General features: G+C 47.7%; 3 protein-coding genes and 1 long non-coding RNA gene across 7 annotated transcripts in view; 1 reads left to right on the forward strand and 3 right to left on the reverse strand.

The window, feature by feature from the left end:
* LOC108024213 (sex peptide receptor) overlaps positions 1 to 18351 on the forward strand; it is a 41783-nt gene extending 23432 nt beyond the window's left edge. For 2 of the 4 annotated variants that reach the window (XM_017094072.3, XM_017094075.2), the window contains exons 2-5: positions 8249 to 8731; positions 10810 to 10940; positions 13615 to 13676; positions 16019 to 18351. In XM_017094072.3, the coding sequence (XP_016949561.1) occupies positions 8356 to 8731; positions 10810 to 10940; positions 13615 to 13676; positions 16019 to 16742 (1293 nt within the window). In that variant the 5' untranslated portion in view covers positions 8249 to 8355 and the 3' untranslated portion in view covers positions 16743 to 18351. Of the gene's footprint in view, positions 1 to 8125; positions 8182 to 8248; positions 8732 to 10809; positions 10941 to 13614; positions 13677 to 16018 lie in introns of those variants that run through there. The other 2 variants (XM_017094073.3, XM_017094074.3) reach the window with 2 other exon arrangements.
* Positions 1 to 26356, reverse strand: part of LOC127011590 (uncharacterized) — a 55533-nt gene that overhangs the window by 25737 nt on the left and 3440 nt on the right. The gene's annotated exons all lie outside the window — the stretch shown is intronic.
* On the reverse strand, positions 18447 to 20365 carry LOC108024212 (membrane metallo-endopeptidase-like 1). Its single transcript, XM_017094071.3, has 2 exons — positions 20130 to 20365; positions 18447 to 20067 (listed from the first exon to the last, which is right to left on the reverse strand). The coding sequence occupies exons 1-2, from the start codon at positions 20336 to 20338 to the stop codon at positions 18492 to 18494; spliced, it is 1785 nt and encodes a 594-aa protein (XP_016949560.1). The 5' UTR covers positions 20339 to 20365; the 3' UTR covers positions 18447 to 18491.
* On the reverse strand, positions 25279 to 26212 carry LOC108024081 (uncharacterized). The gene is made up of 3 exons (XM_017093856.2): positions 26156 to 26212; positions 25633 to 26091; positions 25279 to 25572 (listed from the first exon to the last, which is right to left on the reverse strand). The coding sequence occupies exons 1-3, from the start codon at positions 26184 to 26186 to the stop codon at positions 25397 to 25399; spliced, it is 666 nt and encodes a 221-aa protein (XP_016949345.1). The 5' UTR covers positions 26187 to 26212; the 3' UTR covers positions 25279 to 25396.

Raw genomic sequence — 26356 nt, forward strand, 5'->3', positions numbered from 1 at the left:
TGGTGTGCCAATCAGATACACATATCTGCAAGTCCGCGCAACCTGACAAATCTCGGCCATAAAATGTCATGGCCAGCGATCATTTTTTCAATTAGTGGTCACATCTTTGGGCCAGTTCGCCCATTTCGGCTGCCTAATTTTGCGTAAAATCGAACAGGTGGCCGGGAAACTGGCAACTATTTCAATTCGGCAGCCAAGTGGCTTTCCAGCACATTAAACCCTGTCTGGAGGCTGCTCACCTCGCCTTTGTAAATATTTATACACTTTTTGCGAGCCTCAAGTGGCTGGCGACAAAGCCAAAATGTTGTAAAACATTAGGATGTCTTGCCATTTTTTTGATGTTTCTTGGCCCCCAGTTCGGAGAGCGGAAAGTGGGCGGTGGGCAGGGACTTAAAGTCCCCGATTCATAACTATAGTAAGGCAAAAAGTTTGCGAACAAGTGTGCCGGGATTATTGCGAGTTTTTGGCTTTGTTCTGGGGCTTTGCCAACTTTCAACTTGTTATGTGCAGATTAATGACCCAATCCCCTCATCAGTTGGGCGTCTGCATATTCGGAAATATGTGTATTTACTACAAGTAAAGTGAATGGTAATTCCCGTAATACTTCACTTCTGCGCTGGATTGGATATATTTTATATATTGAGCCCTCCAAACCCCAGTATCAGCTGTCATACGTTTTGGAAACAGAGTCGCCCTGTTCAATCTGCGGCTATCAACTTTAGTCCCACTCGCCGAGCAGACAACAAATTAAGTTTCAGTATGCTTGTGCCGCTTTAAACTGTTGTTTAACTTTGGCACATGTTTGCGGCTTGCTTCCTTGTGATTTTCCGCTCTGCCTGCACTCAGTGCGCCCAACACTTTAGCCACTTTTCAATGGAGGCGGCCGAAAAGACTTAGCCTGGATCCCGGCAATGTGTTCGCCCTCTGCCTCTTCATGTGTCTGCCTAGATATGAAAAACTCGCACATTTTCCACCAACATTTGGCAAATTGTTATAGAAAAAGCTCGCACACACATGGGAATACAAACGCGGATAAATTTGGTTGCGAAACTCGACTGCAACATATGTTAACGACGCATTTGCCGTTGGATGTGTGCTGGATGTGTTCTCCGCCTCTTTTAAGTGGGGTTTTCAGCACACCCTATGTTCAGAGATAATGACAATGGTGCGATATGAAACTCCCAATGGCGAAAACTGATTATTATAATATTGAAGTTCAGTGAGTTTGGCCTATCGACTGACCTACAAAAAATGTGCCACGCCCACTGTAACGCCCACAAGCGGCTTAAACGCTTAAATCTGTCTGCCGCCCACATAGAATCTGAAGTGGCCGTTAGGTGGCGCCATAAAATAGCGCTTTGCTGGTTATGTATCTCCATTTCTCATTTACTCCCTTAAGCTGAGGAACGGGTATCTGATGGTCAAGGCACTCGACTATAGCGTTCTTCCTTGTTTTAAATTCACCTCGCTCACATATTTTTAGGTAGTAAAGGTACATTTCAGTCGATCATATTTTCGGCCGGCTTTGCATATCGAGCACGTGGCTCTGCCCTCACTGCCTACCACAAGTGCTTTCCCACTCGGCTGCAGCTTAAATTCTCAACAGTATTATGTAAAAATAACAGAAGCTGCAAAGCAACCAAATTGAAATGCTCTGCGAGGGGAAAGAGACTCGAATTGCACAGGCCGAATAAAGCCGTGGCTTGAAGTCGGTCAAACATTGGAGGAACTTTCTAACCACAGCAATTACTTGCTAAATTACTCGGGTCTTGGCTTAATAAAGGAATTGTGTAAGGAATCAGCGATGGACTGAAGAACGTTGCACAGCTTGAAAGCAACTGGCGATGGGGTCGTTAAATCACTCCTCTTGGCCGGAATAACTCTCGAAGCTCGTGAGCCAACCCGCAGCGATTCAAGTCTGCCGGCCATACTTTCTTTGAATGGATTTATAAATCTACCAAATTGCGTTTGTCCCTGCTTCTCTCACTTTATAATTGCATTTCAGAGCGCGACATTAAAAATTAAACCTTGCCAAGGGTTTCCACTCGGCTCTGAGTGTCACACAACGAAATCGGAAGGAGTCGCAACTATTATTTACCTAAACATTTCCTTTTTCTGTGTATCTGAAAAAAAATGTTGGGCTCAAAGCGACGTGTAAAAAAAGCGAAAACAAATAAAAGGTCCTAGGACACTTTTTATAAGACAAGAAATTGTCAATTGATTACTTTTTTGAAATACCAAAAAAAGGTTATCAAATATTGGCCGATCGATATTCGCACAAAATCCCATGCCCTCGATTATTTCCCCCTACTCAACGCCTCCATGCCATGATACCACTGCCCTCCACCGCTCCACGGGCGGCCATTTGCATACATTGAAGAAGCTGACGGGGAAGCTAGGGCCAACGCCAAAGTATCTGTAAGTGCGGCGGTAACCGTAAAGGCAACGGCGGAGCGGTACGGGTAAGTGCTTAGCGCCCGGCTTTGAGCCGGCTTTGCGATGTAAATGCGTGCCATTTGGAATAACGAACTGCATTCCACACGCACCGCGCGATTTACATTCAAATATATAAATTCAGGGTTTGTTGAACCCGGGATTCCAGGTTCTCGGCATACCTTGCTGTGCACATTCGAACATCATTTCCGGCGTGGAGCGGATGCGGGATGGCCGGCATTTCACGGCTTAGCTTGCGGAATTCAAATTGAATTGGCAATAAAATGGAGGAGCCCCGCCCGCTGCAGCAGGTGCCTAGATAATACACTTTTGTTTGAATGATTCATTTTTCTGGCAACTGCAGCACAAGGCGAAAGCCGTGAGGCGAATTCATTACTGCGGCGACCCGTCCCCCCGGGAAACGTTGCGGATGAGCGATGAAAGCACGTTGCTTATCCGCAGTGGTGACCGGGCTCGAAAAGATCACCCCAGTCAGGAAGGGCACATCTAATGGGAATTAAGTGTACTGAAAACCATTCGGCAAGATGAGTACTTGGTTTAATAATAACAAGGCGCTTACTCGGGCAATCAGTTTTCGCATACATTTTCGCAACCAATCTCAAAGTGCACTGCACACAGAGTTTCGGAACCTGCAAGGAGCATCTGAAAAACAAATCAGTTAATGCCGTATAATGCCCAATATTTCTCACTCCCTCGGGAAAAGCAAGAAGCTTTTCCTTGACGGGAAAAGCGATGTGTGTGCGGATGCGGCCCTTCGAACACAACAATCTTCCCAATAAAGCGGAACTCCCTTTTCAGATTGGGATACTCTCGTTCGGATTTTTTGCCATTGGTGGCAGGCTGTCATGTCGAGGCAGACATCTAATCCTTTTATGTGCTTCAGGCACGCAAGGTGCTGCCAATTTGCGTGTGGCGTTTTATCACTTATCTAGGCGGCCTTTCCAAAAGGCGTAGCAGGGCTGGGGTTCCGCATTGGCATTGCCCATTGAAGTCGAAAGTGGCGGGAAAGCCCCAGCCACGTGTGCAGAGTGGCGGGGTGGCGGGAAAAGTTTGAAAAATTCGGCGGCGGGAAACACTTACTTGGTGGGCTGGATGGCCCGCCTGGGGCCCGCCTGGGCCATCCAGTTATTATTGCTGATGCCTCTTTATTTTAATTCCCAAATCGAAAAAGTTTCGCCCTGGCGATTAGGCGGGAAAACTCTAAACGCTTTAAGCGATTGGCGGGAAAGCCACGGAAGGCCGGTGGAAAGTGCGAGACCGGGAAAACGTATGTGAAATACTAATTCAACATGTCTGGGAAGTTTCCTTTTGCCGCTCGGCCCAACGCCGCTGCTTTATCTCGTGTTGTTTGCTCACAGCAAGCTGTAAAAGCCGAGAAATTAATAGGAGTGCGAGGCCAGAAGTTCCTATCCTCAAACCGATTAACTGATTAAGTCTACAAGTAAGCTTGAAAACCACTTCGGTAAAAGCAAAGTGGGGTGCCATTGTCAATGGCAAACACACTTTATAGACAGGCACAAATATAATCGCGCCTACTAATTGGTTACAAACTAAATTTAGCTAGATGTATATTTATACAATATCTACTCTTATAAAATGATGGTTCTAAAACTAGATCGACAGACTTAAACTTAGGTGGTTACATTTTCCTCTACCTTATTATAGGGAGCCCGATTTTTTATAAGTCAGCTTCTTGTTAAATTTATTTATTGCGTTGCCAAATGTGATAAAAATTAAGTGTATGCCAGCAAAAAGTAAAGCCCCCGAAGGGAACAGGCCAAGGAAAACAAGCATTAAAAACCGGAGGGCAAAGACAAAATGCCAAAAGAGTCGCCTAAATGGAAAATGGGAAATTACTTAAGCCATCCAGCGGCACATGCCACCCCGCCCGCCCCATCTCCCTCCTTCATCCATCTTGTCCTGGGGCAGAGGCCATGCCCGCTTTTCCAACGCCCCTATTTCCCACGCTCAGCCATTCAGGCCTTTGGGGGAATTTCCTGCTCTTTTCAGCTAAAAAGTACAATTAAGTTCATCTACCGAAAGCAAATCCCCCTGCTCCCCCGATTGCGACGACATCGTTCTACCAGATCGATTTTTTTCGGTTGGCCCTTCGAAAGCATGGCTTGTACAGGAGGGCGGTACAGGGAAAGTGGGCGTAACCAGGCCGTGGAAAGTGGGGCGCAAATGCCACAAACACCGATGCACTGCTTATATCGACCCTGCAACTCGCCCATATATTGAATGCTTGTTTTGAGCCCGAAAATGCTAGGTGAAATGCCTTATAAAGTTGTACTGAGTTCGCTTATGGTGAAATTCTCAAGTGCTCTTCTCGTCATCAATTTCACACAGCTCGGAGATAGTGCTCAATTGCTACTATTGAAGCCTTTCTGGGGGCGGGTCTACACTACATATTGGAAACTCATTTGCAGATAGATGTCCATGCCAAGGAGGGCAGGCATAGTGAAGGAGAAAAGGGGCTGGAGCCTAGGCATTTTAATGGCAGTTTTAGTTCCACTAATCGCCTTATGATGACGACTTCCCCATGCCCAAGTGTGGGAGCGTGCATCCGAGTGTACGTGAGCTCACGCGGAAAGACTTGGCGCACCTAGTTGGATGTATCGTTGGTTAAAAGTCAGCTAAGGGATAATTGGGTCTGGCGAATAATGTTTGTGTGGTCAGGAACTATCGGTTGCCTAGGATACAACCATTCATCACACAAAAATTAAAAACTGTTTCATATAGAAAATAATTTAAAGATGAATTATATCGAATTTGTGTTATTTATTTCCCTGTCTGGCCGTACAACCAAGTAGGGTGATATTTTCTCCTGGCGTGCTTCGAAATGTGCACGTGTTGTTTGCAAGAAAGATTCGCATCTGCGTTGTCCTTGCCAAAGTTTTTCATAAGCGTCCTCCCGCCTTTTCCCCGCTCACGTAGTGATGGATCAAAGATGGCGGCTAATGTCCATGTGAATGGGCGGGCGGAAAGCGGGTGGGCGAACCGGACGGAAAATAGATCAGAGCGTGAGTCAAGAGAAAGCCAAGGCGAGAGCACAATTAGTGAGCCACCGGGAAATCGACTAAGTTAAATACACGGGGCCGCGAAACTTGGTTTCATTTGGGATTTGTCCACCAGTTGACATGTTTAATGCATTTCAAAAGGCGCCTCTTGCCTCGCGAACAAGTAGATGGAGTTGGCAGATTGTGTCGACTGGTTACCGGTACTTCACGTGGTTATCAATAAGATGGTAAGATTCAATTGCCAACGGATCCTGAAGGATAAGTAGCTAAGTGGTTTTCATTTAATATTTATTTAAGCATTTCTTGAACCATTTTCCTCTGTGCAGGAAAATACAGCCAAGAAAAGTGACTGATAGCCAACAGCCCGCTGAGGAGTGGAGCAGAATTTCCCGCCGGGATTCTTCTTCGACTCGGAGTGGGCTTTCAAGGGCTAATTGAGAGGACTGCCAGTGGGTTAACGGAAGGAGATGGTCCGGCTTTGAGTAATTTCCACTGCGGTTTCGCGGCTGTAACTGACGGGTCCTCCAAGCGATTTTCCTGATATTTTCATGCTGTTTCCATTTCGCTCATCTCGCTCCTCCTCCGCTCCGTTCCGCTGTTGCAGACGGCCTTGATTGCATTTTGCATGCTCCCACGACATTTGATGTTGCGTTGATTGGCAGCCAACAATCAATGGCAAGTTGATTATTCAGATTGGCTGTTTTCCGCCTTCCGCCTTCCGCATTTCCCGATCCACCCGATCGGATCCTCTTTAATGCCCAGCAATCCGCGTCAAAATAGCCGGAACTGATTTAATAATTCGCTCAATTGTGTGCAAATGCATTGTGCTCGCATTATTGATGAGCTGTACAATTTAATCTAAAATAAATAAACTGCGGATGCAGTCGTGTACATAAATTATGTTTGTAAATCCGAAAGAAGTGTTTATTTTAATGATTAACGTCGCATTTATTGAAATTAAGCAGCCAAGAGCTGTAGCTTCCATTGTTTTTTTAATTCATAAAATGGTTTGTTTAGCGGTCATGGAAATATGCGCAGGCCTGTTCAAGGCACCGCAAATGAACAATTATCATCCCTTCTTATGGAGGGACTGGTAATCCCCTTTCACAAACGCTCTTTAATTTTCCCCTTTTGGCACTGCCGTTTTCACTGCTCGCCGTCTTCAAATGGCCCACTTAAATCGCATTAGGCATGTAGAACATTTCGAATAAATGAGTTCCTCGGTCTCTGTCCACATTCAATATTCTCCTTGGGAGACAGCCCCGACCCCTGACCCCGGGCCATTCTTCTTCTTGCGCTTATGTGGGTCAATGTAGCCACGACGAAAGAGAAGTGGAAAACAGCAAACGGAGGTCGAAATATTGGGAAAGTTCTTGGATTGGCAATGCGAAAAATAAAACCATTAAAAAGGCAGCATAACATGACATAAACATGCCGAATGCTCTGTTATTAGTTGGCTTCCGGGATCATGGCCAAAAGAAGGTCGAAAAGGCCGAACACATCCGTATCTGATATAATGTTTCAGCCCAAAGTGGCGAGCTGTTCGGAAAACAGTAATCGTACTTCAGTGGAGATTAAAGTGATTAGAATTGTTGGCAGGTTCACTGCTGGTACGAGTGATTACAACCTCGCAAGGCCTTCAGCCCGTTCTTAGTTATTAACTCTTCGACGAATACAATACACCGTTCTGCTCGGGTATAGTTAAACGGACTGATTCATGATTTTTCAATCTCACAACCAATCAAACTAAAACACTAGTTTATTTGATTTATCCTGCATTTCCCCAGGCAGCGCAAGTCAAACAGAAACGCCTTTAGTGCGCTCATGAAGAAATCATGGTCGATTTGGATATTCATGACAGCTGGCAAACAAACATTTTGGTCTGCTGTTTACCTTTAAACCTTTTGCAAGGTTTGTTTGCTTGGATTATTTCCAACGCGGAGACATTCTGCACACCGACAGGTGCAGAATGTTTTTCACAAAATTGCGGACAATGTCAAAAGTTTTGGACAAACGAGCTGCGGACGAACAAATCAATGTAGCTGCTTAGTCGTAGTACACATACGTACGTAGCCAGTATAAATAGTCTATGGAAAACACTGCAGGAGAAGTAAACAAGCATTTAGCTGGGAAACCGAATCTGGAAACTTGCATTTCAATCACTCCGAAGAGCCGTGCGCGTAGTGTCGAAGCGCACCGAGTGAGTGCCACTCATATATGCCCAAGAAAATCGGCACGCTACAACACGACAGACCTGTAGTATATATACTTCGAAAGTCTTTAGTGTAATCAATTTTCGTCACGAAATTTGATATCAGCCCTCGAACTGTTGGGGGTGCGGTTGTCACGACGTTTTACCCTGCCGTTTGGCTTTAATTGTAGCTGCATTTTATAGCGGAATCTTGCCCACACAATGCTAAACTTGAGATGAGTACAAAGTAATCAAAGTAAACACGATGCTTGGTTTGAAGTAGAACGACAAATAGGATTAGTAAATGCAAAAGCCTCTGGCCCGTGTTTGTTTGGCTTTGACAAACATTAAAGTACTTTCCATTCAGTGCTTATGAGCCAGTGCTTTTTCGAGCCCCTCTCATAAGTTTGCGCACTATCTTTCAGCACTATCTTTTTGAGGACAGTTTAAAAGGGCTGCGTTTTCTGCGGATCTGTCAGTTCAGATCCCGTCTCGATGAGGAAACGTGTGAATGTAGTGTGTAGTACCAAAAACACCCTTTCCGCTTACCAAGTAACTTGTATCGACTTGTATCTCTTTTCAGGACGAAAACATCAATAGCACGGTGTAGATCCACAGAAATGAAGCGTCTGCAGAGCTCTCCTGCCAACTGAGGAGGAGGCGGGGCATCCCATCGAGAAATCACGCGCTATGGACAACAGCACGGACGTGCTGTACCAGTACCGTCTCGCCCCATCCGCCAGCCCGGAAATGGATCTCGGGGATCCGCGCCCCGTGGGCGGACCCCACCTGCCGGCCAACGAGTCCCAGCTGGAGCTGCCCGACTACGGGAACGAGAGCCTGGACTACTCCAACTACCAGCAGATGGCTGGCGAGCCTTGTCGCATGGAGGACAACAACGTCAGCTACTGGAACCTCACCTGCGACTCCCCCCTGGACTACGCCATTCCGCTCTACGGGTACTGCATGCCCTTCCTGCTGATCACCACCATCATCTCCAACTCCCTGATCGTCCTCGTCCTGAGCAAGAAGAGCATGGCCACGCCCACCAACTTTGTTCTGATGGGTGAGTTTGCGAATCGAACTTTACTCGTCGGGTTACTATATCCTAAGGCTACTATAGAAACAATGGGTTGTTCAAGATATCTGTCTGTATTTCACTTAAGCGTTTCCTACAATGCTTTGTTATATATTCTGGACTTTATTGTTAACATCTAAAAGCGTTTTTTAAGTTAGTCAGCCAACATTAAAGGCCCCAGCGCACGACATTGTTAGGCCATTTTGATTTCCCCAATTATTATTTCAGTCAGAAGTAAAAATTTAAGACCATTTCAAGTATAGACCCCATGAGCAAGCTGACACGGCGGTTATATTTGAACAGGAGGACATTATTAGGACATTATAAAAACTATTGAATAATAAGTATACTGTGCTGTAGAAATTTGTTTACGATAAGAAACCCTGTCAGCGGCTTGCGACTTATAAGATCAGTTCTTAATTCTATAGATTACGCATCTTTATCAGAAGGGTATACAACGTTCCACGGTGTTCAAGTCGTGTCCTCGGAGCGTCGTCCCTTTGGGCGCTTAATGTGCCACATTGTTAAATCATTCAGAAGTTTTGTGAGATTTTGAATAGCTGGCGATGTGCGTGCTCCTAAAGCCCCCTCCATAGGCCTCCGTTCCTCGTGACTTCATCCCATGGGATCTGTCCCACCCCGCGTAATGCTGAGATATTCTAATAGCGTGTGTAATGCTAATGGTTTGCTGTCTGGCGATGGGGAAAACAGAGCTGGATGTCTTACAAGAGTATAAAATTCCTAACAAAGCCAAGATATTTTGCAGCCAAGCCCAAAGGCAAGGACCGTAATCATTGTAAGTGATGCCAACTCGAATAAATGATTAGTGCGGGAATTCTGGTATTCATTTAAAATTTAATAAATATTACCATTAACTAGAAAAATCGTATATCAATATTCTCGAAGAGTACTCGGAAAAAGTAATCGGACTTGAGTGAAGTCAATTAAATACTCACCACGTGTTCCCAAATATATTCGGGCAAACCGAAAACAGGCGCATTTAAGAAGTTGAAATTTTAAAGTACTTCTCTCGCGTCCGGCTGTCAATGGGTTAGGGTCACCCTTTGACCCGTCGCCCCCTAACCGCCGCCTGGACCACCCACAACCCACCGCCCCGGGTGTCAAGCGCAGGCCAAGGCTAATCGCATTCGGTTCAAGTGACAGCGGACCAAACGAGAAATGAACTCTGTCCCTGCAGCAGCAACCACAACAGAAACGATTTGAAACACTGTCGAAAACGTGACCAAAAATGGTCATTAGTTTTGCATCACATTTCGTGTTTATTCTGTCACCGAGATGTGGTTAAATATTAATTTGAATTTCAACATTCCCAAAGCTAACGAATTTACACTTGCATAATTACTAAAACTTAACAAATGTTTTCCATTCGATATTACAAAATCGCACATATGCTCTACAAGTCGATTAGATATGCGGTACCTGGTCCAATGTACTTCGAAGATAAGGAAAGGATAATTGGTTCTCGCTGCAACCACCAGCTAAATGTGCAGACAGCCGGGAAGCCACAGAGGTCTGTCATGCCAATGACTGCGCAAAGGTCGGGTCACCAGGGTGTGTCGTCAGTCGGTTGAGAGCATTCGCGAGGTTCAAATGTCACTGGGCCGGGAGCAAGCGGAAATGACAGAGCTGGATTAGTTGTTTTATTTAGCCGTGCTTTAGATGAATTGTTAATTATCCAGCAATACGATTGTTCATGTGTAATTTAAACTAATTCGTATTTTGATTAATGCGAAATCTGACAACCGAATTTGTTGCTTGGAGTTCTCTATGTTTGGCCACAAATGATACCTGCACTCCAGCAGCATCCACAGCCAATTTACCCTCTTTGGTCTGGGAAATCGTAAATAATTGATCAGCGAATCGGTTCTAAGCTCCGAAATCGGATTACAGATGCGTCCAAATTGGGACAGAGAGTTGGGCATCAGCATCGCCATGCTCCCTCTGGTGGCCAATCACCCAATCGATTTACATTAAAATCATCAAATTGATTTGCATAAGCATTACCATAATTCCTACTACATAATTTCCACTTTCTCCCTCCGCAGGGATGGCTATATGCGACATGCTGACTGTCATATTTCCGGCACCCGGCCTCTGGTATATGTACACATTCGGCAATCATTATAAGCCGCTCCATCCGGTCTCCATGTGTCTGGCCTATAGCATTTTCAATGAGGTAAGTCAAAAAGACCAAATAGCCACCGGCCACCACATTTTTCACTTGGGGAAATTGCACTAAGGAAATTGATTCTCTAACTGGTTTTTAACAAAAACGGGTACTTTTTAGATAAGATAAGGTAACTAAAACGATTATCATTACATACCAATGTGCCGAAAATTGCAATCAAGAACAGAACACTTCGCAATATTATTTCCTAGTTTAATGAGCCCTGTTTGCTTTGTGAGTGTATCTGCTTCTGCAATGTAGGTTTCTTGCCACAAACTAATTGCCAAGGCTGGTCGAAAAGCGAAGAACTGTTTGCTTTGGCTGCTGGCCACGTTTGCCCCCGTCCGTTTCCACTCCGCAAGCCACCCACAGCCACCCAAGTTTCCCGGGGAAGACGCGTCGCTCATTGACCTAAATAAAACGCTCGGCTGGAGCTTTTTGTCATCCCACTCCTTCGGTTTCTCGGACTCATTGCCCCTCCGGTTCCATTGTCTCTGACTGATGAACGATGCTTTGTTTTGGATCCCGTCGCGTTATCGTTATCGTTATCGCATTTGCTGCCACGTTACATTTCCCCATTTCCCGTGATTTTCCCCTTTGTGTGTGACACTTCTGTCAGCATAATGAAAAAATGAAAAACGCTGCTAGTGCCACTTGCCATTTGCCACCTGCTGCCCCTCGAACCGGGGAATCCCCGCCCACCCACATCCACATTCACATTCACATCCTCATCCACCCATTCACTCAGCCATTCAGCCATTCACAACACTTATTCATTCGAGAGCGTTTTTCCAGCAGTGCCATGCAAACTCCGAGCTTTCCTCGCCGTTCCTGCCCTTCGCACGTTTGCCTTGATTAATCAACATTTTCAATTTATGGCACTCGAAGGGCGCGGAATGGGGGCCATGGGGGTTATGGGATCCGGGATCGGGGATCGGGGCCTTAGGGGTTGGCAAAGCAAAACTGTTTACTCACTTCAATGGAGTTGTGTCAAGCTGATAAGACGCCCACCCCCTTTGGTTGTAAGCTAGGCCCTCGGTTCCCGGCAAAGCCAAGAGGCATGGTGGTGCGCCGAATGGGGGCGAAAGAAAGGCCCGGGTGATAAGTGCAATTAACCCATTTTCATTTATCAAAATGGCTTGGCCCCATGCTTTGAAGGAAGATAAGCTGTGGCATATATTAAAACAGCAGCAGTACTTTTGTTTATTTAGAGACCCGAGTTTAATGATCCAAGGCCCGAAATATTTATTAAATTTGCCTATTTCGATACTTTAAATACTAGTTCCGCTAGGCGAACTCTCATGCTTACGAAGACTATAGCTCTAGCGCACTCCGCCCCACTGTAGTGGCTCATTGTAGCTACGTGCTGTTAGTGGACTCTCCGGGGATTTGTACCAGCTAAATTCCAAGCTGGGCTGGAGGTCTAGTTGGATTTCGAGGGACGGGGGCCTGATTGCTGAAGATTGACTGGGCTGCGAGGGGCGGCAAGACTATCTCTGCGTATGACTGCCATAAAATTCAACTCACATCCTGCGGGGCGGCACTCCTCATTTCGGTAATAACCACCAGGCGGCCATTGCAGCATCAAAGTTGGAGATTCCATTTCGTTTCCCCTGAATGAATGTGCTCCGGCAGCACGTTCCTCCCCTTCCCTTCCGCACCCAATCCAAATCCCACTCCCCTTCCCCTTCTCATAAACATACCCATTCCCATTCCCATTCCCATTCCCATTCCCAATCCCAATTCCCATCCCTTCTGCGCCCAGAATGGCGCGCATCATCACCATGTTAATGTAAAAAGGGGAAGCCGTTTCATTGTAAAATATCCAGTCGAGTTTATCTGGCCGTGTCGGTGTAATTGCAGCCCAGTCAGACACATAAACCGGATTAGGCCACAGATTGTGCATTATATGGCTAAGTCCGATGTCAAGCCCACAGAGCGATGCTGGTGGAGCGCTGTCTGCCGCAGAGCCGCACTCATAATGGTCCATAAATGGAGCAGACACCTGTCCAGGCGGAGGGGAGGTGGCAAACGGCCTTTTGCCTATTTCAAGACTCTCGGATGTCTCACTCCGGCCTTTTTACCTTCAACCTTCTAACCGCTGGCTAATGCAGTTGAGCGCCGCAAATCCGATTTGGCAGACGGGCTGGGAATGACTCTCTGGGCCTTTGGGCCAAATGGTGATTTACTCACGTATCGCAGCCGTATATCTTGTCCAATTCCCGTTGGAATGTTCTCTTGAGGTGGACTGCGTATAATTTGGTTTTTAATGGCATTTGAAGTCCCACCGAAAACTTTTTGATACCCTCCCAACGATTATAAAGTAAACGTTTCGAAACGTTTGTAATATTATTATCATTACATTACTATCAATATTATTCCTTAAATTATGAAACTCACGGGAGTTGTAATATGTGGACTTAGTCAGCATAGACCCAAGCATAATGAAATAAACGATACGGAGTACACTTGCTTCCCTGGTGGATGAATACAAGGCACAAATTGCGATATGTTTCCAATGCTATTTCCTCACTTAAGGACACCCACTTGCAACTCATTTGACGACTTGCCTCCCGAAAGTATGCCACAGAACACACAACTTGTGTGTGTGCCTGCTCCAATCCGCACTGCAAGCCATATAGTACTAGCACATCCACTCACATTCCCACATCTTTACTTACAGATCATGCCTGCCATGTGCCACACCATCTCCGTCTGGCTAACCCTGGCCCTCGCCGTGCAAAGGTAAGTGTGCAATTAGGCCAATAAAAGTGGGACCGCCCTCCACGGGTCTCCTGGTTGAGATGTAACTGAGGGAGTGGACGACTGACTCGTTGACTCGTCAAAGGCGGCCATAAATCAGTTTTTGTGTGGGCAAAAGTAAAGTGTCAGAGCCCCGAGGGAAAAAACAAGCGAATTGCCTTACCTTGGCGGAGGCAGCGTTGCGTATGCGTAATGCGAGTGACAATCGATCGATTGATGGCACATTGCCCGCAGCCACATGGCCCTGGTCCTTAAAGCCGAACTTCTGCAGCCACCGAGACCATAAAGTAGAGCCACTAATTCGAACAGTCAACTAATTTCGGAAGGGCAGCATATATTTCACCCCACCTTCGGGGCACAAGGGGCCGCACATTTCCGAGGACGCTGGGGCTGCTGGCCTGGCGTTTTGTTCTATTAACTCATGTGTAGGACCATAAATTTTACAGCTTTCGAAATAAATTTGCAAAGTGAAGTGGTTGCTGAAGAGCGCCAAAAAAATAGTCATAAATATTTTGGCCATTATGCGACTCTGGGCCGTTTTCAAGTGGCCGAAGCCGCGGGGGTGGCTGGGTGGCTGGGTGGCTGGGTGGCTGGGTGGCTGGGTGGCTTGTGCCCCAGCAAATAGCTAAATAATATTTATACATGGCGGAAAGGTGGGGAAGGGGTAGGGTTCTCTCTAAAATGCGTTGAAAATTGCCCGAGGAGCAGTAGCGCGATAAAAACATTCAGCGTTCATTGTTTTTATTGTTGCTGCTGTGGCTGTTGTCAACTTATTGTATTTCAAGTGTTTTTATGGCCCTCGCTGATGGACGGGGTGCGGGGGTGTGGGGTTGCGAGGGGCGCACTGAGTGAGTGACACTCTCCATAAAAATTTCATATAGCACAACATGTATGCTATGCGTGTGCATGTAGGCGGCCGCTTTTTGTCCGCAAGCAGAACGGGCCCATTGGCACACTTTTGAAGGGGCGTGAGTGGATGTTCACGAGGGGATCTATAGACAACACAATGTATAGGTACGCCCTTGCCGATTTCACCTAAAGATGGAATACTACCTAAAAGCACGTCGAACAGCGAAGTATAGATTCTTTACAAAGCCTTAGGACTTGCAGACTTACCCTTTCCAAGGGCCTAGGGATCACACTCAGCGCTCCCACTCAAATGGTAATCCCACCAAAAGGGGATAATAGGATTTCCCCTTTTGTTCTTTAAAATCCTCGTGCTTTGCGTAACATGTCTATCTGTAGCAGATTCCTATACACGATATCGTTGCCTGCTTCAGACGTGTTCTCTTGATTGATTTATTGTGTCCCTGAAAAAGATTTGGAGGTTTGGGCGTTGTTTTCGAAGGACTCTTCTCTCTTTAAGGGTCAGCCTATTAAAACAAATTAACCAAATTGTTAAAATTACCAGAGAGAGGGGGAAGGGTCTGAGCATAAGCAGGCTAAATGTTATTCATTTATTAATATCAATTCCATTTGGGACTAACCGCCTGCCAATCGTTTTTCGCCGTCGTCCTTGGAGTTCTGCGCTTTTGTTAGTACTCCTCGTGCTTTCAACTTTAATGAAATCCCCGCCTGACAAAGGTTCAATGAAAGATTGATTGAAAGCCATTTTCAAGTGTCAGGGCAATGGGCGTGGCCATTATTATGCGCATAAATTAGACCACCACCACGGAGCTCAATCCCCGCCAAAGGCCCAGCATCAAAGATTCTTCGATTTCGGGATTGCGAAGTTTGGGGGGGGGGGCCCTATGTTGACCAACTATAAGGGGGCAAACTTTTGCCCAAATCTTCACAGGAAACAAATTCATTCCTCGGCAGGGCGACCCCTCACAAATTACTCAAATTATGAAATTACAAAGCGCCAACTTGATTAGCTTTTCAGATGGCCTTTGATTGCCCCTCCCTTTGCCCGTCAAGGGGTCGTGGTGGTGGCTCAAATTAGGACTTGGCCAATTCGTTGTCACTCCATTGCCATCGTAAATTCCCACCTGGGGAAATTGGTTTATCTTCCGTTGGCGTTGCCATAAAATTATATTACGCAAATGCGTTTAGGACGCCCGAGCTCGTTAGCTGATCTTAACGACTTGACAGGAGCGCAGCCAGGGCTTCTCCGCGACTTCTTTTGGAAAAACAACATCAGATAAAGTCCATTATTTTGGGTACTCGGTACTAGTGGAGTTCCGTCGGAAAGTACGTAACTGGTAGAAGAAAGCATTCCAAGGGTGTTCCAAGGGTTATTTTTTATACATTTCTAAAGCAATAGAAAAGTTGTTCATGTAATTTTTTAATAATTTTATCACCCTATTTCCACTGCTCGCCAGGTACATCTACGTGTGCCACGCGCCCATGGCCCGCACTTGGTGCACGATGCCGCGGGTGAGGCGGTGCACGGCTTACATCGCGCTGCTGGCCATCCTGCACCAGCTGCCGCGGTTCTTCGACCGCACCTACCTGCCGCTGGAGATCGAGTGGAACGGGAGGCCCACCCAGGTGTGCCACCTGGAGACGGCGTTGTGGGTGCACGAGTACATCGGGGTGAACCTGTACTACACCAGCTACTACCTGTTCCGGGTGCTGTTCGTGCACCTCCTGCCCTGCATCATCCTGGTGACGCTGAACATCCTGCTCTTCGCGGCGATGCGGCAGGCGCAGGAGCGGCGCAAGCTGCTCTTCCGGGAGAACCGGAAGAAGGAGTGTAAGAAGCTGCGGGAGACCAACTGCACCACCCTGATGCTGATCGTGGTCGTCTCCGTGTTCCTGCTGGCCGAGATCCCCATCGCCGTGGTCACCGTGATGCACATCGTGAGCTCCCTGATCATCGAGTTCCTGGACTACGGCCTGGCCAACATCTGCATCATGCTGACCAACTTCTTCCTGGTGTTCAGCTACCCCATCAACTTCGGCATCTACTGCGGCATGTCGCGCCAATTCCGGGAGACCTTCAAAGAGATATTCCTGGGGCGGCTCATGACCAAGAAGGACACCTCCACGAAGTACTCGATCGTCAACGGGGCCCGCACCTGCACCAACGAGACGGTCCTCTAGTAATTGGTGATGTTGGTGCCGCGGCGGGGCAGCAGCGACCACCGTCGCTCGTCCAGCACCACCACCAGGACGACCACCACCACCACCCTCGGGGGCGGTACGGTGGTCATCATCGGTGGCGAGCCGGCTCCGCAGCACCAGCATCTGGTAACGCACCACCTGCAGACCCATCCCCAGCCCCACCAGCAGCGCCGGGTCAGCACCATGGACATCATCAGCGAGGAGCGCAATGTCTAGACTGGGAACTGACTGGACTCGGCCGCCAGAGATCCGCAGTTCGGCCCATCAGTTTCCTCCTGGAGGGCGACATTTATATTTAACCCCCTGTAAGGCCATTAGGTATGTCCTGACATCGTGAATGGTCTCAGCTCCCTAAATTTGTCCCAACTCCTAAGGTTTCGGTTAGCTAGAGTTTTAAACAAAGAATTTCATTGCAATTTCCTTAGCATAACATCAACTTAATCAGCGCACCCAAGCCCCACACACACAAGTATAACTCTAAACAGAGCTGAAAAGTAAGGTTTCAGGAGTCGAATACGTACCAGGAACATTTTCAGATTACAATACCTTTACCCAGTATCAGAGAAATCAATTAAGTCCCCATAGACAGACTAAACGTGTTTACAGATACATATTTTAGGAAAAGGGAAACGGTTACTCCCCAGTTCGCAAAGAGAAGCCTGAACAATACCCATACCGAATAGTAAATGTTCTAGTTCCCCTGTTGGTCCACTTGAAATCTGAGTGTTTTTAATGTGCGTTGTTGTCATATTCACACTAAGTATAAAGGGTTAGGCTTATAGATGTTTTTCTCACGGCTAAGGGTCTGCAGAACGCAGTAGGTCTAAAATACGCGGGGAACTTTAAGGAAGTGATAGCTGAAAATCTGGCGGGGAAATGCGCAGTTCGCAACAATAAGATACACTGGTAGATATAAGAAGCGTACTTACGGGAAACCCAAAGGTTACAACATTCGGATTTCGAGGCAAAACTGAATGAGTTCTAGTAATCAGTAAATAACGTTCTATTTTTAGGTATTTACGAGACTTTGCAGTCAAGGCCTAGGTAGGAATGTTGTTCTGAGCAACCTTTTGTGTGCCCATTTGTAAAATATTTTTGTAACCTAATCAAAGTTCTTAGGTGTAGGGTGCTGTAGGGTTGGAAAATCTAAAAATTTAAATTCGTAAACCTTTTGAGCCCCAGAGTTTACTTATTTAAATGAAACACACATAGCACAACAAGTCAGTCGTAACGAATTTCAACTCGATGTTGTAGGCTACGCATACATTTTTTTTCTAGTGTAAGAACCAAAAAAGCCAGTGTATTGAGGTGTTGATGTGTGTACAAGCGGTTTACAATTACACGACAGTTTCTAGTTTAAGTGTTTAAGCCACCACTAAGCCCAATACCACAACTCAAGCTGCAACCACACATCTGTAGGCTGCAGGCATAACTATATCTGAAAGTTGTCTGTCTGAATGGAATGTGTTAACTATTTATATGTACTTGGCGACGACAGCTTCGGTCCGCTTCATCTGATTACGATCTGATTTTGTACATACATTTCGACGGTGCATCCAATAATATATAAATAAACTGATTAATGTCACACAGTTGCGTTTTGCCTTTGGCTGCATGCTTTCGGATTATTATAAGCTCTTTCCTAGCTATATTACGGGTACTTTTAGAATGGAAACGAACATATCTTACTTTTAATGGCGGTTCATCGACTGACGGGCTTTAATCAAATTAAAACAAGCGACACTGTCTTCGACTTTGCGAGGTCCGACAGCCGAAAGCCTCTTGGAAGGCATGCAAGTTGAAAACCGCATCGTTGACCCTTCGCCTGTCGCTGCCATGGTCCGCACTGTCCTCCGAAAGGTCAGCACTGGAGCAGAAGAACTGGGCGAAGTTGAGGAAGAACTGCTGCTTCTGGTCGGCGGAGTCCCTGGCCTTTCGATCCTTCTTCCCATCCGTTTGGGCGGTGTCAAAGTAGGCGGAATAAGCCAGATCCAGGCCGCTGCCGTCTGCGAACTTTTCATTAAGTCTACTTCCGAAGCGGCCCTTCAGACAGTTGAGTTCGCGCTGGAACCGCCGGTTCTTCCTGAGCTCCCTCCTGACCGTGGAGCTGGCTGTGCCCCGCGAGTTCAGGACCACGTCCTCGGGATCGAAGCCGTGGCTCAGCTCGTGGCCCAGCACGAAGCCCAGCGCGCTGTAGGTGAGTATCTGGGGCTGCTGGGGTGTGTAGAGGGGCGGCCCCAGCAGGGACAGGGGCACGAGCAGCATGTTGCTCTCAACGAGGTAGAAGGGCGAGGCATAGGTGCCGTACTGGTAGGCCCGCACGGGGTACAAGCTGTTCCTGGAGGCAGGCCCGGAAATCATGGACAAAAGGTCGTACTGGTCCCTTTGCATCCTCGAGTGCTTCAGGCCGACCAAGAGATTGCCGAAGTAGTCGGTGGGGCTGAGGTGGACATCCTCGTAGTGCCTGTTGATACGCTGCTCCAAGCTCCTTTCCGAGCACCTCCTGGGGAGGACACTCAGACGCAACGTCATCCTGTCCAGTTTCGAGAGCAGAAACTGCTGCGTTTGCTTGGAGAAGTTATTTCTGTTGGCTCGGAGTCTCTGGCCGAAGCGGTGCTTGAGTTCCTGGAAAATGTCCTGCAGAACGGACTCCTCCCCGAGCCTGGGATGGCTCCTCTCCACCAACCAAACCGAAGGGTGGGTCAGGATCTGTCTGGTGTGGTCGGCACACTCGGCGCGTCCTATGCGCCAAGACTCACCGGGCCCGTGGACTAGCTTTAGCCTCAGGTAGATGTAGGTGAGTATAAATCGCTTGGACTTGTTGGCCAGCAAACGGGCCAACCGCCTGTAGTCGGGCCTGAACTCCGGCCAGGGCAGCATCCAATAGGCAGGGGCCCCGTCAGAGGCTTCGTTCGACGAAGTGTTCATCACTTGGGATTCCAGCCAGCTCAGCTCTTGCCAAAAGATGTCCCTCCTTAAATCGGCTCCTCCTAGCCCGCCTGCCCACAGAAGATCAAACTTTTGGCCAGTCAAAGGCTCCCTGTTCGTTTCATTTGGGTTCCAATCTTCCGTGCGGAACAGGAGCGCCTGCCATATTTTTTCCAGATCGAAACTCGTCAAATCCAAGAGAGCTCCAACACGAAAGGCGGCGGTTAGGCCCACGGTGAGCTCTTCCTCCCCAAGGCTTGGCATTTCGATCAGCCTTTCCAGGAATCCCAGCACCTGATCCTTAGTCAGCGGTCGCCGGCAAGAGGCGTAGAAGTCCCTGAGCAGCTGCAGGAAGCGGGGCTCCTCGACCTGCTCTCTGGAATCAACATTAGTCAATTATTATCCTTTCCAGTTCCCATTCCGGGATGGGTAGGTTACTCATTTTCCAACAGCTCGGCCAACTTCTCCTGGTAATCAAAGTCCAACTGTTCCACCAAGCTCGAGTATGGATCTTCGGCGTGAATGGTGGACCAGTTGCCGCAGGCGGCTTTATAGAAATTCTGGCAGGGATCGATTGGCCATTCCGTCTTCCCCAGAGTCAGAAGTGAGCCCAAGAGGATGGCCATCCACCTCAGCTCGAATCGCATGACTAGAGGGCTTGCGCCAAACTAAATAAACCTAAAAGCTCACCGAACACCGCTCAGGGCGTTATCTTCCCCATCGAAATCAATATGCGCATCTGATGATTGTGGAACCCGGAAAAACCTTGATTGGGAGGCCATCTCATAATTGGGATTTACTTTCAGCCCCATTAGACAAGTGAACTACACCGAAAATAATTGAATACAACTGAACTTTTTCATACGATAAAATAATAATGTTAATAATAACAGCCAAGTCAAACTCTTCGTATAATATTCCTTTACAGACCAACAAATTATTTGTTAGGTTTCATTCTGACTTCACAAATTGAAATTTGAAACTGCACAGATCCCAGCGCGTTATGAAAAACAAGTGTTTTTGTTGCAGTTTTTGCGATTTTGAAAACTTTTGCATTTTGAAAACCACAAAGTTTAAGATCGTTCACATGGAGAAAGGCAACTTTTTGGAGTTGCAAAAATGCGGCAAAACGCCAGTGCACTTGAAAGTTTTCTTCAAGTCGTGGGTTTTTCGGCAACTTTCCCTGTGTGTTTGAGCCCCTGCTGAAAGCGGCAGGGGAATCCGAGCTGAATTCGGGAACCTGGGTCGCCACTCCATTTTTCCGATGAGATAGCAGCAATTTATAACGATGGAACGGGTTAATGTGTCTGGGAGGAATTTACAATTTTAAGCCCTTTCGAGGCCCCAAAGTGTTGGCAGCGCAAAATGCTGAACAAGCCTCATTTATTTCACTCAAAATTGATTGACGCCCTTCACACAACTACACATGCAGGGCCCAGTGATGGAAAGGCGTAGAGCTACAGTGGACCCCAACGTTGGTGTCTAGTGGTGCAGACCTTGTTATAAAAACAAAAGGACTACAAGTACAACTACATTTAACGTGAATCGGGCCACTAACTCTGTGGACATAGGGCAGAAAAGCTAAGCAAGAGAGCGAACTTCATAGCAAGGGCCTCCTGTACTTGAGCGTGTGTGCTGCGGCCAAATCAACACGGAGACAATGAGCGGGCAGCAGATAATCAATCAGAAAGCTGCTTATTGGCTTTTCAAAATGCGTCTAAGAAAATAAATAAAAGTTAAAGCGACAACGTGGCTTGTTGTGCCCCATCGCCCTCAGAACGCTCGGATGTCTGGCGATGGCCGAGAAAGGAAAACAAGTTGGGTTCAATCCAATTTCGGGCAAAAACATAGAGGTCCACTGGCCTGACCTAATGCCAATTTAATGCTGCGTGTGGCTTATGTCTGTCTAAGTCCCCCATTACGGCCCGCATCCGCCCCAAGTCCGAGCCGTACCCCGAACCCAGCACCCATGTCTCCCCGATGAGCTCGTGTGGAATCGTGCGACGGGGTAAGCCGGCCGTGGTGCCCGAGTATCGATGGAGGCGTATGGTCAAAGGCAATTAAGCTCTCAGCCGATCGCTAATTCATTTTCAACATATTTCATGCACATCCGCAAATGTAAATGTACTTATTAAGTTTCATATTCGCGTATTCTGTTATTGAAATTATTGATGGTGTCACAGGGGCCTGAGAGAATCCCTCCGAAACTTCGACCTCGTCATATCCTATGGACAAGGATCCCAATTCCCATTTACCGAGTCATTATAAAAGGACATGTTGATGGCTGTGTTAAGCCATCCTGAGACCCCTGGCATCCATGCTCCAAGCGCACCGAAATCCAATTTTCTAGACGCTGTCATCATGCAAATCGTTGTTAAACCTTATTGACTTCTGGTCGACACTGACCCAACTGGCCTGGGAATCATCCGACTCGTCCTGGGACTCGGAGCCCAACAGCTTCTCCACCTCGTCCACATGGTCCTCTGTGATGAAGTGTCCATTTAGCATCTTGAGCTGTCCCAAACGCAGTCCAGCCGCCAAGAGACTCCGCAATCGGTTCCTGATTTTCTTTACCTCGCCGTCCCTTTGGCCGGGAATGGTGAACCTTTTAAAGATGCCCTCGAAGCTGGTGGGTTCAAGGGTGGCGTTCAAAAATGCAATCAGTGTTTTTTCGGTCAATTTTGTCGCCATTATTTTGTTCTTTCCAAAGATATATCTACACAAAAATTTTGTTTTTCGGTTGGGGACTTCGGTGAGAATGTTGGACACACAAAAAGACACCGGTTGCCAGGGCTACTAATTAGGGTTCCCAAATATTTGGACATTCTGATGAAATAGCTGAGCGCAAGCCCTGGGTGTTAAGTGCCACGTTTTCGAAGGCCTGCGGTCCGCGAATTCTCGCTCGTTTTGCTCTTAATGGCTGCAATTTTCCGGAAGTCACCGCCTTATTCAAATATTAGCAACCGCACAAGCCACATGAATTAATTCTAGCTATTCATTGTACTCGGCAGTACTTGTAACCATTATGGGGAGGGATATTCTCAAGCGGAAATTACAGAGTTACTGGGGAAATCGTTCAGCAAGCGTTCTCTCAATGTTAACCAAAAATTCTTCCAAAAACTAGGAACATATACTTATGCCTGATTTAAATTTGTAAGTTGAATGTGTAATTCAGATAATTCAGGCTTCTAACGCCGCTTTTATTGCTATTGAGGCTGCATTTCTCAGCGGTTTGTCTGAGTATTTTCGCGTCCCTTGGGCTTATGCTTAATTGCAAACTGTCGCTTGCGGCAGTTCGTCGTAGTTTATGTTTATGGTTGGCTCATTTCGTAATTTTAAAAGTCCCTCTGAAGAGCACTTTGGGAAAAAGTGAATTCGAAATAGCCAGCCGAAAGTTTCCGCCGTTATGAGCCGTGGCAACTGGAAAAGCAGAAGATCCCATTTGGGTGTGCATCTAACTTCTTTATTTAAGCGAGCTAGCCCCTACCAATTATTGAGTTGTTAAATTGCTTTGTGAAATTAAAGTGCAACTTTCTTCGCTTTCTAGGCCCCTGCAAAAGAAGCATTGCTGCTTTTGGGGGCAGGTGTGATCGTTGTCCGATAACGGCGGGTCATCTATCATCCCCAAATTTTCGCCCATGCCTGCCGACTTTGCCCCCCTGGGTGTCGACCGATGACTCTGCAAGTTCCACCCGAAGGAAGTGCTCCTGCGAGAGGTTCGCGTATGGGCGGTCAAGTGGCTAAATATGCACCGCTTCTTCGGGGCTCGCTCATTAAGGACTCCATTCACCATTGCACAGAAGAAATTCGCTTGATATTAAAAATATTTCGTAATTACCTAGACCCCGACCTCGTTCTTGTTTGGCACTCGCACATCATTATGTTTACTGGCGTCTTATAAGCCATTTAAATTATTTATTTCAGTGCATGGGGCCAGGGGTGGACGCCTTCCTATGCATTCGACGCCCGGCCAGGCGGTCAGCCATTGGCCGGGGCCAAGTCCCACTGTATGTGCGTGTGTGGGCACAGTGGATACAGTCACGAACCGGCAATCAAAGGTGCTCCTAATTTATGAATCAACGCAATTAGTTAACAACCTCGCCTGCGCCCGAACTAGCTACAAATAGGGGCGTGGCCTGGGGCCGTCGACGCACCATTCGGCATACACTCGCATTCATTAAGTTGAACCGAGATGACAAACGGCTCGCCGCCGGCCCAAGTTCAACAGATGTAGATGACTGTCATAAAGTTCGAGACCGCAAAATGAAATCAAATGGGAAATGGGAAGTGGGAAGTGGGAGGGCAAAAGGGAAGCCAAAAAGGGGCAGGGATAAGAAGCAAATGTGATGGAAAACACGCCGATTCCAGGGGGAAAGTACATCTTTGGGAGAACAATGGCAGGGAACACTTGTTGTGTTCAAGACGTGGGTATGCGTGATAGTTTAGATCTTAGCATATGTATGACATATGCATGGAAGCGTCATACGGTGCCATACTCGATACTCTTGAATTCCTCGGAGTTCCCGAGAACCAGACGATTCCGGCAATTCCTGCTTAGATTACCGCTGCCCCGCCCCGTTTCGAAACATTCTCTTGGTACAAAAGCACTCACATGTGCACTCTTGGCAAGGAATACAGTCCGTGCGGCTGTAACTTTGGACCTTGGTACATGGAGCACTCGGCAGGCGTGGTACCTAAGGTACCTAAGTATTCCCTGCAAGTGGAAGCCACAACGACTGTTCATCAATCAAACGGGTCCGTTGCACTCGAATCCGCAACAGAAACCATGGAAGCGCTGACGGACTCCGCCGCAAGCTAGAGTCGTTCGATCCGAACTCGCTTGATTAGGACCTGAATCCGACTCTGATTTTAATTAAAGACGAGGAGAGCAGGGAAAGTTATGCCAGTCAGCGGCAGTTGAGCATTTGTTTTGCCCAGCCGTGTTCGCCACTGCGTATGCGTAATGTGTATAATTCACCAAACTTTCCGCCCGAGAAGCAAACCAGAACACAGGCAGCCTCCTGAATATGCAATTTCAGTCAATTTGGCTGGCAGCCATCAATTAATTAGCGCTCTGTGGACAGACATACCCCGCTAGACAGCGGGGAGTCCATTCGAATCAACATGGAACTCGATGGTAACTTGAGTTGTCATTACTTCGATTTCTCGGCCAAATTCCCCCTCCTTTTCACGTTGTCTAGGCGATGCCAAGACACAGAGGGTAGGTGGAATGGGCGGAGAAGCCGGCTGGGGAACGACAGTGGTCATTAGCGGGGACTTTTCCAGAGAAGAAAGCTTGGGCACTACACTGATGCAAGATTCGGATGAAAGGATCCGTATGTGCATAATGAACTGTACAGGTCTCACGCAATCACATACGAAAACTAATATTCAATAATAAATCATGTTGAAAAGCTTCATTTAAATTGGAAGCATTTCAGACATTAAAAAGAGTTCCTACTATTAATTGATACGTTTGCAAGCAGTACAGAACCATATTTTAATAAAATATTGAATATCTGGGCTGCAAATTTCGTTATCGGTATTCCCTTACATTGCTAGTATCAGCCCACTCTTTGAAACACCCTTTTAGTCAGGACTCGCAGCTGGTTTATTAAAATACAAAGTAGTTGCTTGAAAAAAAAATTGGGGTGCAGGGTTCCTTGCAGGGGGAGCTAAGTGTGGAGCCCGGATGTCCTTGACCCTCAGACCGACCTGGCAGTGGTGGTGGTGGTGGTGGTGGTGGTCCTGCGAGGCGACGCGGTGGATCGCGGCCTGCGGGTGGTCCTGGGGCTGCTGCGCACCGGCACCCGGATGCACTCCTGCGGCTTGTCGCCCAGCTGCAGCTGGCCACAGCGCCTCCTGTCGGTGCGGAGCCAGTCTGGAAGGGTTGAAGGTGCTTAGGGTGTTGCTGCTCGAGTACCCCCGCAAGACTACTCACTGTTCCTGGGCTGGCTGTGGCAGTTCTGGTTGCGCAACTGGCAGGCGTTGCCCAGCACCTTGCACTGCCGGCCGTTCCGGCTCCTCACGCAGATGTGCTGGCTGGGGGGCGCCCTCTTGCACACGACGGGGCGCGCGGGGCAGGGGTTGAAGCAGGGGCGGCGGTGGGCGGCGCCGTCGCCCCTCACGTTGCGGCACTCGATGTCGCGGGTGTGGCGCACCCCCTCGGGCAGCCGGAGCACGTTGGCCAGCATCAGGTGACAGATGTTCTCGAAGCGCTGGCACTCGCCGCGCGGAGTCCTGCCGCAGACCTTGGGACTGCCCCTGGAGCAGACCTCCGGGAAGAGCGGGCAGCTCCTGGCGGTGGGACGGGCGGAGGGGCGAGCGGTGGTCGTCAGCGGACGCCGGGTGCTCGCCGGCCGGGTGGTGCCACCCACCAGAGCGCACAGAAGGGCGATGCCTGCGCAGCCAGTATTTAGATAGTTTGGAAATACACAGAAACTCATGAAACTCGGAAGACTCACCCAAGATGAAAGTCAGTTGGTAGCTGCTCATTCTGCCTGACTGCTTGTGGGAGTTGCACAAACTTCTGATGCCATTTTGGCCAACAGTCTGCACTATTTATACCACAAATCTCTTAACGAAACAAAAGCCTCGAAAGCAAAGCCAATAAGAGTTTTCGGTGGCACGCGTGGCTCTAGCTTTTGTCTACACTTCATTGTTGT

Source organism: Drosophila biarmipes, chromosome X (genome assembly GCF_025231255.1).
Source record: "Drosophila biarmipes strain raj3 chromosome X, RU_DBia_V1.1, whole genome shotgun sequence".
Taxonomy (NCBI): Eukaryota; Metazoa; Arthropoda; class Insecta; order Diptera; family Drosophilidae; genus Drosophila; species Drosophila biarmipes.

Bases quoted from the DNA above. Each gene is read 5' to 3' on its own strand.
- LOC108024212 (XM_017094071.3), bottom strand. From the start codon at position 20,338: ATGCGATTCGAGCTGAGGTGGATGGCCATCCTCTTGGGCTCACTTCTG. The intron at 20,068-20,129 runs GTAACCTACCCA...TGTTGATTCCAG, and splicing joins GCCGAGCTGTTGGAAAATGA to AGAGCAGGTCGAGGAGCCCC.
- LOC108024081 (XM_017093856.2), bottom strand. From the start codon at position 26,186: ATGAGCAGCTACCAACTGACTTTCATCTTGG. The intron at 26,092-26,155 runs GTGAGTCTTCCG...CTGGCTGCGCAG, and splicing joins CCAACTGACTTTCATCTTGG to GCATCGCCCTTCTGTGCGCT. The intron at 25,573-25,632 runs GTGAGTAGTCTT...CAACCCTTCCAG, and splicing joins CCACAGCCAGCCCAGGAACA to ACTGGCTCCGCACCGACAGG.